Source organism: Zeugodacus cucurbitae, chromosome 2 (assembly GCF_028554725.1).
Source record: "Zeugodacus cucurbitae isolate PBARC_wt_2022May chromosome 2, idZeuCucr1.2, whole genome shotgun sequence".
In the NCBI taxonomy this organism is placed as follows: domain Eukaryota; kingdom Metazoa; phylum Arthropoda; class Insecta; order Diptera; family Tephritidae; genus Zeugodacus; species Zeugodacus cucurbitae.
Genome location: NC_071667.1, coordinates 77,537,150 through 77,548,048, shown reverse-complemented (window position 1 = coordinate 77,548,048; position 10,899 = coordinate 77,537,150). Strand labels below are relative to the sequence as shown.

General features: G+C 33.9%; 2 protein-coding genes across 3 annotated transcripts; one reads left to right on the top strand and one right to left on the bottom strand.

Moving 5' to 3' along the window:
• Nucleotides 1-274: 274 nt before the first annotated feature.
• LOC105218740 (cytoplasmic aconitate hydratase) lies at nucleotides 275-5,060 on the top strand. Its single transcript, XM_011194508.3, has 13 exons — nucleotides 275-516; nucleotides 616-708; nucleotides 1,511-1,680; nucleotides 1,739-1,884; nucleotides 1,937-2,006; nucleotides 2,062-2,266; nucleotides 2,345-2,647; nucleotides 2,716-2,816; nucleotides 2,882-2,998; nucleotides 3,126-3,780; nucleotides 3,845-4,277; nucleotides 4,348-4,633; nucleotides 4,699-5,060. Exons 1-13 carry the CDS (start codon nucleotides 510-512, stop codon nucleotides 4,807-4,809), a joined length of 2,697 nt encoding a protein of 898 aa, XP_011192810.2. The 5' UTR covers nucleotides 275-509; the 3' UTR covers nucleotides 4,810-5,060.
• Nucleotides 5,061-6,818: 1,758 nt separating this feature from the next.
• Slc25a44_0 (solute carrier family 25 member 44) lies at nucleotides 6,819-9,564 on the bottom strand. 2 transcript variants are annotated; one of them, XM_011194507.3, is made up of 5 exons: nucleotides 9,407-9,532; nucleotides 9,164-9,193; nucleotides 8,110-8,994; nucleotides 7,921-8,048; nucleotides 6,819-7,863 (listed from the first exon to the last, which is right to left on the bottom strand). In XM_011194507.3, the coding sequence occupies exons 3-5, from the start codon at nucleotides 8,792-8,794 to the stop codon at nucleotides 7,672-7,674; spliced, it is 1,005 nt and encodes a 334-aa protein (XP_011192809.1). In that variant the 5' UTR covers nucleotides 8,795-8,994; nucleotides 9,164-9,193; nucleotides 9,407-9,532; the 3' UTR covers nucleotides 6,819-7,671. The 2 variants fall into 2 exon arrangements, with proteins under 2 accessions (XP_011192809.1, XP_011192808.1); XM_011194506.3 differs by lacking the exon at nucleotides 9,164-9,193 and having other exon boundaries at nucleotides 9,407-9,564.
• Nucleotides 9,565-10,899: the final 1,335 nt, after the last annotated feature.

Sequence of the window (10,899 nt, the reverse complement as noted above, 5' to 3'; positions counted from 1 at the left end):
AATTTACAAAACTGAAAAACTAAATTAAATTCATAAAATAGGTAAAATTTCAATATATTAATAAATATGTATATTTCGAAAAAAATACATGCATATATTGTTTGAATTTAAATTGTGTGGCATTTTATTTTCTTTCTTCAGCGACTTATGAACGCAGCCACATGGTTGTATTTTTTAGGTATCTTAATACTATTTTCCAATTAGATTGTCTAATAAGAAATAAAAATTGTGTGACATTTCCCTTCCGCAAATATCTGATAAGCGAACAAAACCAGATAACATATACCATTTAGACATATATAACGTTTTACTTGCTCGTACAACATCGTTAAACTGATTTGTGTTGATAATTCGCAATTCGCATATCGATACGAATTCTATTGCTGGGCTACTACTCCAGCATTGCCATTTGTTTGTGAGAATCATTTGTGCTCGGACGTGCCTCCGGTGAAATTGTTGTTTCTCTTCTTATTCCGGTTATTTATACTAGTTGATACAAACTGAAAACAATGGCCGGTAAGTTAGAACTTTAATACATTATAAAACCGATTTTATTTTACTTAAAAATATGTTTGTAAAAGATTATTAATCTCTATAAAAATTCAAATTTTTTAGGTGCCAATCCTTTTGCGCAGTTTCAGAAGTCGTTTTCCTTGAATGGAACAACATACAAATACTTTGACTTGGCTTCAATTGATCCAAACTATAGTAAGTGCCTTCAATTACCGAAATATTTATTCAGTGATCATACAATTAATTTTTCTATATACTATAATGAAGAATACACATATGTGCGTGTATTTGTACTAAAATTAATATGTATAACCAAAGTGCAATTAGCCGTAAGAGAATGCATTGGTGGAGAAGTTTATCGAAGTATGTTTAAGTAGATGTACATAAGATATGTGCATACCAGTTTTCGTGACAATCATTCCATTAACCCAGAATATGCAAAATGGCAATGGAGTTTAAGAAAAGTTATTTAATCAGAACGCACCTTTGGAAGAAACATCGCGTACATAAATTCATCCGTACATATGTATGTACATGGTGTATAACACTTGTTTCGATAAGCGACATATACATATATTTATTCAAGAATCAAAAGGTCAATAAAGAATAAGGCTAGACATTTCCAAATCAATACAAATCAGACATATGCTAAACGCGCCACTTGAGCTTTGCTATCGCGCTAGTGATTTGGCAAAAATCACAGCTTTTGCATAATCGTACGCGATAAAAAGAAGGCACATTCAGCATAAAAAATTATATATATTGCATAAGTGTGCAAGATTATTTTGCTGCATAATATAAGTAATAGTACAACTAATTTAAACGCTGTCATCATTGTTATCTCTCATTTAAGCATTCTCGATATTTATCATTTTGCAAAATTAAAGCCACTTAGTTTATGGTATTCCAAATCATTAGCTGTTATCAATGAGAGCGAGATATAAAGACTTTATGATATCAATATTATGTTTTTGATATGTTTTCATTATTTTATTAGATAAACTACCGTACTCAATACGCGTACTCTTGGAATCGGCAGTGAGGAACTGCGACAACTTTTATGTACTCGAAAAAGATGTGCAAAACATTTTGGCTTGGTCGCCTGATTTAAGACAAGGTCAAAATGATGTGGAAGTTTCCTTCAAGCCGGCGCGTGTTATACTGCAGGTAAATAAATGTTTTTTATTTTTTTTTATGTAATTACATATTAATATTCTTTGCGTAGGATTTCACTGGTGTTCCCGCTGTTGTGGACTTTGCAGCGATGCGCGATGCTGTTTTAAAACTTGGAGGTGATCCCGAAAAAATCAATCCAATTTGCCCTGCTGATTTGGTAATCGATCACTCGGTTCAAGTGGATTTCACAAGAAGGTTTGATTATTCATTTTGTAACTTTTCTTAAAATAATTTTACATATTTACAGCACGGATGCTGTGGCAAAGAATGAAAGTTTGGAATTTCAGCGCAACAAAGAGCGTTTTACATTCTTAAAGGTATTTATTAACTGTGTATTCCCTTCTTAATCTTATTATAATTTGTTTTTAATAGTGGGGTGCGCGCGCTTTCAACAACATGTTAATTGTTCCACCCGGTTCAGGTATCGTTCATCAAGTAAATTTGGAATATCTGGGTCGTGTTGTATTCGAGGAAGGTAGCGGTAATACAAAATTGCTCTATCCTGACAGCGTTGTCGGTACCGATTCGCATACGCCCATGATAAACGGCTTAGGTGTACTTGGTTGGGGTGTTGGAGGTAAATAGTCTGTCTTATGAGAAAAGTTTAATTGCTTAAGTAAACGAAAAACATTTTACACATTTTTTTATTTTAAAGGTATTGAAGCTGAAGCTGTTATGTTGGGTCAATCGATTTCCATGTTGCTGCCAGAGGTAGTTGGCTACAAGCTTGTTGGAAAGTTGGGACCACTTGTTACATCCACTGATCTGGTGTTGACTATTACCAAAAACCTAAGGCAATTAGGTGTCGTTGGCAAATTCGTTGAATTCTATGGTCCTGGTGTAGCCGAGTTGAGCATAGCAGATCGTGCCACCATCGGTAATATGTCACCTGAAAATGGTGCCACTGTAAGCTTCTTCCCCATCGACGAAAACACTTTGGCTTATTTGAGACAAACAAGTAAATTTTGTACACAATAATAGTTGAGCAAGAAATGTATTAATTTTGACTTACATATAATTATATAGATCGGTCAGAGGAAAAAATTGAGGTTATCCGTGAATATTTGAAAGAAACTGGACAACTACGTGATTATAACGATGTCTCGCAAGATCCAAAATACTCACAGGTATTTATTATATATAAAAAAAATTATTGAAAATTATAACAACAATTGTTCTCTCTTAATCTTAGACTCTTACTCTTGACTTGTCAACTGTGGTTACGTCTGTTTCGGGTCCTAAACGGCCACATGATCGCGTTGCAGTTACAGATATGAAGGGCGACTTCCAGTCCTGTCTAGTCAATCCTGTAAGTGTTTATTGATAATTTAATGGCTATTCAAAATTAAATTATTTTTCGATTTGCTTCGCTATTTTTTAAGTATTTAAGTAATTTATTATTGCTAATAACATTCAATTCACTACAACTTTCATAGGTCGGCTTCAAAGGATTCGCTATTGCTCCAGAAGCGCTACAAGCCGCCGGCCAATTCCAATGGGATAATGGCAAAACTTATACTATTCGCCATGGTTCTGTTGTGATTGCTGCAATTACATCTTGTACAAACACTTCCAATCCGTCGGTTATGTTGGGAGCCGGTCTACTTGCCAAGAAGGCGGTGGAAAAGGGTCTCTCAGTGATGCCTTACATCAAAACCTCACTATCACCTGGATCTGGCGTAGTCACCTATTATCTACAAGAATCAGGCGTTATTCCATACTTACAGCAGTTAGGTTTTGACATTGTCGGCTACGGTTGTATGACATGTATCGGCAATTCTGGACCACTCGACGATAATGTTGTGAATACCATCGAGAAGAACGGCTTGGTGTGCTGTGGTGTTTTGTCGGGCAACCGTAACTTCGAGGGTCGCATTCATCCTAACACGCGCGCCAACTACTTGGCTAGTCCACTGTTGGTTATTGCTTACGCAATTGCTGGTCGCGTCGATATTGATTTTGAAACCGAACCATTGGGTGAGGGACCATCTGGCGAAAAGGTATTCTTGCGTGATATTTGGCCAACCCGCAATGAAATCCAGGATGTGGAGAGTAAACACGTCATCCCAGCTATGTTCAAGGAAGTTTACAGTATGGCAAACAGTACTACAATAAAGGCAACAATAGCAACTAATGTAAATTCTCTTATACTTAGGCAAAATCACATTGGGTTCTGAAGACTGGCAGAAGATTGAGGTGGCTGAAAGCAAATTATATCCATGGAACAGTGAATCTACATACATTAAGCATCCACCATTTTTCGATGGCATGACTCGCGAATTACCACCACTGAAGGGTATTCAAAACGCACGCTGCTTATTGTTTTTGGGCGATTCCGTGACAACAGATCATATATCGCCAGCCGGTTCGATCGCTAGAAATTCGCCAGCTGCACGTTATCTATCCGAACGCGCTTTGACACCACGCGATTTCAACTCGTATGGATCACGTCGTGGCAATGATGCAGTGATGGCGCGCGGTACATTCGCAAATATACGTTTGGTTAACAAATTGGTGAGCAAAACCGGTCCACGTACCGTACATATACCAAGCAGCGAAGAATTGGATGTATTCGATTGTGCCGATCGGTGCGTATACATTATCTGGCAACACTGTAGAAGTACAAATATTTAAATAATAATTCCATTGTTTATTCAGTTATCGTGAAGATGGCACACCTTTGGTGTTGATAGCAGGTAAAGATTACGGTAGCGGTTCTAGCCGCGATTGGGCTGCTAAGGGCCCCTTGTTGTTGGGCATCAAAGCTGTTATTGCCGAGTCTTACGAACGTATTCATCGCTCGAATTTGGTTGGTATGGGCATCATACCGTTGCAATTCTTACCAGGACAAAACGCAGAAACTTTCAATCTAACTGGCCGTGAGGTATACAACATTTCTATACCAGAGAGCGGTTTGAAACCAGGCCAAAAGATACAAGTGGAGGTAAGTAACATGTTTTGTTTGTTTTTTTTCGCTTTTTATAACAAATTCACCAATTTCCAATACAGGCTGATGGCACAGTTTTCGATACTATTGTAAGATTCGACACTGAAGTCGATATTACCTACTACAAGAACGGTGGAATTCTCAACTACATGATCCGCAAAATGTTTGCTTAAATAAAATTAAGGCGCAGCAATATATATACCATGTTGAATTTGTTTACGCGTGAAGCAACTACAAGGAAGATTTTTCTTAAAGCCGCTTAATATTCAGCATTGAGACTTTCCAGTTATGCATGAAATGCAAAATCTTTTAAATTATAAGGCATGATGGTTAAAAGGGTAATTTCATATTTACAAACATGATATATAATAAAATATATATATACATACAATTTATATAAAATATAATATGCAGAATGCTTGAAGTTATGGGTGTTAAAAATTTGTTTCGACCACTATAGTGTTTCTCGATTTTCATTGGATACTCACAGTGCGTATTTCCATTCCAGTTTGTGTATAAAATTTTCAAATTTAGGTGTCGTTATGCAACGTAGCACACATTTTAATACTATGAGATAAACAAAGCCCAGTGATGAAAGCCAACAGAGTAATTTTGTGAACAAAACTGAACTCGGTATATCTCATATATCAAAACTGATTCGATACTTTTTATATAAATATTAATTTACTAAAGTCACATTTAAGGTACTTGGATGCTTACAAAAGAGCTATCTAAAAGAAACAGCAACTGTGATATGCAAACACTTCGACGTTGAATAAAATCACGGCTACTATTTCCTTAGATAACTCGATATAACTATAACTGTTTGGCACAACGAGATCAACTGCGGCAATCATATACGTTACATCACCGTAGCCACGTTTCCTGTACTAATTTTCACAGCGAAATGCATTGATGTCCTAGCTTTATGATCGCTAAATACGCACTGGGATAAACCGTCATCATAAACTAGTACACCAAAGCAATTAATTGTGAAATATCCTTTCAACTAATACCGTAGCTGCTGATTTATGTAGATTTTGTTATTAAATACCCATGTGTCGGGTTTAATATTACAATTTGAATTTTTTTACAATTATATTCAACGTTTCTGGACGTCTATGGATTTCCGTGCTAACTAAGTATACATGCAGCAAATGCAGCCCCTCTTATAAGCTCGTCTTTTGCGTTCAATGCCCTAATACTATGTCATTTATCGGGTTACTTACGAATGCAAAAAATTTCTGCTAAAACACAAGAGTTAAAAAACGTAGAAAAAATTACCGAGTTTAACTGCGAACCCCAAATATATGTTGTAGCTGAAGAAAGCAATTTTTTGTTATAGTCAGCATTATATATTTTGTTTTTGATTGGCATTGCAATTGCACACAACCACAAAAACGAACTTATTTTGGTTAATTATTACTTTTTTTATTTATGAAATAACTGATATTTCATATTTATACCAGCACCTGCACATTCAGTTGTGTACATATTTTTTGCGTTATTCGAATTGACCTCTATCGTTGCAAGTGGTGCATTTTGGTAATTGCTGTTACTCGAAAATATTGTTGGCAAATAAATGCTATTGTAGAAATTGTATATTCCAGCTTTCGTTACTTTTACAAATATTCGAGACAAAAAATAATATAGGAACAAATGTGTCTTTATACAGTTAAACTTCCCTAACTTGAATCACCATAATCCACTACAAAACTTCGGGTTAGAGAGACTTCCGAGTTACGGAAGTTAATTTATATGAAATTGCACTTCTATTGCCAATTTAAGAGTTCGATTTATTGAGAACTACGAGTTTTCAAAGTTAAACTGTATTATTTATTATTATTGCATTAAATTTTATATCTTGGTATCTTTTGATGTTACATGCCATTGGGCACTTGCCCTCTAACAGACATGTCAGCATATTTTGCAGTTCAACGAAAAATTTTTGCACTTTACATGGGCAACACACCACTCGGGCTATACTTCCGGATTTCAATACATTTTAGTGTTTTCATAAATGTCATAGTTCAAAACAGCAACTACATGTATAATTATAACAAAAACCACGCATAAATATGTTAATAGTTTTTGATCAAGATTTTACGTTTATTTTTACAACAGTTGCATTTAAAAATCAAATAATACTTACACTTGAATTCCGTTAAAATCAATTAAGCACTTATGTAAATATTTCATTATTATAATTTTTTTTCATTTTACTAGCTGACCAGAATTTTTCTTGTTTTGTTTTGTTTGGTTTGCATTTACTTGTCAAAATTGCAATATTTTGTGTTTGTTACAGTTGCACTTATATATCTAAAACACATACATAACTATGCCACATTGTTAACATTTATAATAACTTCATTACCACTAACACATTACAAATAATTATATTTATTAAGCAACTTGTTCCAAATCTCGTGCGAAATCAATTATAATTATTAATATTAAACAAGTAAAAAGTTTACTTTCAACACATTGTTCATTAAATTAGCTAAACGTCATTAAAACTAAAATACCAACAATGGTTTATTACAAAATCTCTACATACACTACTGTTTAGTTTGCGCATAATATGCAAAAGTTACAACAAATTTCTATGAAACATTTGCTAAATTTAAACATAAAATTAATTTATTCATGTTTCAATATTTACAGTTTGATTAAAAGTATTTAGCCCCAGCAGTAGCATGTGTGTACTACGCCACCAGACATATTCACATTCACATATTTTTTATTGTTATTGATTTTCATAATAAATATGTATGTGAGCGCACAAATATGACAACATACATATGTATGTATGTATATTGATAAAGAAATACATGAGGCAAATTGAATTACCATTTAGAAATAGTAATTGTCCAATGACACAATAACAGATGACTGATTTCTTTGGCATGCTTATGTAATATAATTTAATTGTTCAAGTTGTGATTCTGGTGATTTGATGTGAATTTGTATACATATATTTAACACTTGGTGGTTACATGGTTGTGCATACTCATAGCAGTTCAATAACTACGAATTTACCAACGTATTTGATGTTTGTATTGCTCTTCGACTGCTATTCGTTTTATTGTCTCGTAGCCTAAAATTATGCTAAATGAAAATGCCGCGGACTGTACCAGTCGTGCGGACAAACCTTTAAAGAAACAGTGTAGACGCTCTTCTCGCCACAACTCTTGAAATGCAACACGCATTGATTCCAGTCTTTGCACCTACAAATAACAATTTAGTGTCGGAAGGAAGTAGATAAAATCATATGTGAAACTTACTTGGAGACGAGCTCTGACTATATCAAGCGGATTTGTGATAATGGTAGTAGTAAATCCACCTAAACTACCTGCAACGCATTGTATAAAGAGATGTGAAAACCAAGGAGGACATATGCGGCACAGTTCATCTAAAATTCGAAAACAATTTGAAACTTGCGTAAATTGCAATTATTTTAAAACATTGCTTACCTTGATACAAGTGATAAAAAGCCCACCACATTGCAGAGTTTGGTACGTACGCCATTAAACTTGCTGTATAGCCACGATAGAAACCACTAAAACCATCACGTTTCAATATCTCACGTGATATATCCAGCGACAATGCAAATCGACTACGACCTGGTCCGGTTTTGATGCCTAGTGGATTCAGGTCAGCGCGAGGGCCTGCATGTGCTGCCATACCCAATACCATGGCGTGTTGGGATATTACATCAAATGGTACAACAATAGTTTGGCCAACGAGTGAGGCACAGCCACCTGCAACTAGCGCTTTTGTACGGTGACCGGCACCAACTTCATTTAGTAGATGGCGTACACCCTCATATGTACTAATATAGAATACACCAGACACAATTTGCACTGATGATATCCAAAAACCACGATATAAACCGGGAACACCTTCGGATCGATATATTTTTATGGCACAATCAATCATGCCTTTATACACATCACTTTTATATTGCACTTGTAATTGTGTTTTTATCACGGTCAATGGGAATAGGCAACACCGTACCGAAAACGAACTCAGCATGGAAAGTGGAAAAAATTTCGTTTTATTCATCATGTCCCATTCGATGGTACGTATATATGGAGTGGCATCCACCGAACTACCAGAACCGGTAGCCGCTCCACTTGCAACTGAAATGCGATTCATGATGTTAGCTCTTAGTTTTGTGGAGAGCAACAGAATTGACGGCGGTTGCGATGAAGTTGATACTGACAGTTATATTGTGTGTAGGAAGGGCGTACATTCAGATTTGTGATGCAATGATGGTGATTGATTTCGACAGTACTAAAAAAGCTGTACGCTCCGATGTTCCCGCAAGTAAAAAACTAAGTACAATTCATGTCGTCCTGTAAACAAAGAGACATTATTTCCAATGGTATATATTACTTAATATTTATTTTCTTTGCGAATGTCATTGACCATGATGTTTGTTCAGGGTCAATTCGTAAAATATATATATTGATTGAACATAGCATTGCTGCCTTTAATGAAAAATAATTCTTAAACGTTTATTACCTCTTCTCATATATTTAAAGAATTTATATCCTTAAAGGAAATATGATTAAGCATTAGTTATATAACAACCACGATTGTCCACAGTATTACACACTATTGTAAACATTCTCATCTTGACCAACATATTTAACGTTGAGTATAATGCAATACATTGCTGACTTGCGAAATTTGCAATATTTGTTTGCTGATATTAAACATATGTACGCTCCTAAAGCACTGTTAATTTTAATTGCAGGGACTTACACTTTAAAAAACGAACTCCATTTAATGAGTTCCCAAGTTAAATAATCATTGCCAATGGATTATTTTTACGAAACAATTGAGCTAAACTACCACACGTCAATAATAAAACTTCTAGCTGATAAGCAAAATACAATCACTAAATGACAATAACAAACGTCAAAGAAACTGTCAGTGCACCTGTCAACGTTTGCATTAGGGGTAGTTTGCAAAAGTAGCGGATTTCGGGATTGCACCCATTAGAAAATTGGTGAGTGTGCATTGCATTGCATTGCGGAAATTAGTGAAAAAAATTTTAAAAAACATTATTATAAATCTAAAATATAGGAATATGTTCTAGTAGAGTGTGAAAAATATATTTTTTTATTTGGAATTTGAATAAGTTTTTACATAAAAATATATGATCTACTATATGTTATGTTTTTTTGCTGAAAAATTTTTAATTATTTTTATTATTTCATTTATTATGCTTTTTGTAAAATATTAAAAAAAAAAAAATTATTTCACTTTTACAGTTAACTGATGTTATTTCGATTTAAATATTGATATATTAAGATAAAATATATTCGTATACAAAAAGTTCGATTGTGCATCTAGTATTCAGGTGAAAACAATCTATACATATATAATCTATAGATATATAACTTTAAGTTTCACTTTTGCAATGCATACTGAGAAGAAATATAATTAGGAGAATCATATTTAATACTATATATATTCAGGCATACTATATATAGACATACATACATAGCATTTACGCTTATATGAAAGTTCATATCCCGGCTCATAACTGTGTTTACATAGACCAATTTATACAGATATATAATACATTCTTATGCTCTGCACATATTTCGCTATATACAGTAACTTTAAAGGACTTTAATGAGTGACCAATAAGAACACAAAGAAGGCCGTTACAAGCATGCGCATTGCAGCACATCAACATTAAGCTCCGCCTCCACCAATATTAGTTCTGATACTTATACATTGGCGAGCTCAAGTGAACCATATTAATATCCTTTCAAACAGTAACGGTACGGGGTTTCAAAGTGTAGCATAAATACGTCTCGGTGCAATTTCTAAAGTGTGTTCAATATTTGTCATAAATTATTAGCAAATTGAATGTTGATTATAAAATTATTATTTTTTTCCTGTGTATCCTTAAAGTGAATGCTAAACTAAATGTCTGATTATTTCAAATAGAAGACATAGTTAAATCAAAAATATAATAAAACAGAAACTATAAATTTTAATACTAAAGGAAGAAATTAAATGTTGGTGAACAAATCTAATGGATACACATAAATTGGTAAGGATTTTAGCAGAAAAGTAAAAATATGTATTTTTGTTCACAAAAAATATAAAAATATAAGATTTATATCACTTTCAACCTGAAAAAATGTGTGGTCTTTAATTTTTTTAGGTTAAAGTAAAAAAACACAATCTTTACCGTAATTATAATCTTGAAAAAAATAGCCAAAATAGTATTTATTATT

Excerpts from the sequence above, each read along its gene's own strand:
- LOC105218740 (XM_011194508.3), top strand. Across the intron at positions 709-1,510 it reads TTCAATTGATCCAAACTATA|ATAAACTACCGTACTCAATA; the intron begins GTAAGTGCCTTC and ends TTATTTTATTAG. Across the intron at positions 2,817-2,881 it reads AAGATCCAAAATACTCACAG|ACTCTTACTCTTGACTTGTC; the intron begins GTATTTATTATA and ends TCTTAATCTTAG.
- Slc25a44_0 (XM_011194506.3), bottom strand. The coding sequence starts at position 8,794 with ATGAATCGCATTTCAGTTGCAAGTGGAGCGGCTACCGGTTCTGGTAGT. Across the intron at positions 8,049-8,109 it reads TTTTTATCACTTGTATCAAG|ATGAACTGTGCCGCATATGT; the intron begins GTAAGCAATGTT and ends TTCGAATTTTAG. Across the intron at positions 7,864-7,920 it reads TAGTCAGAGCTCGTCTCCAA|GTGCAAAGACTGGAATCAAT; the intron begins GTAAGTTTCACA and ends TGTTATTTGTAG.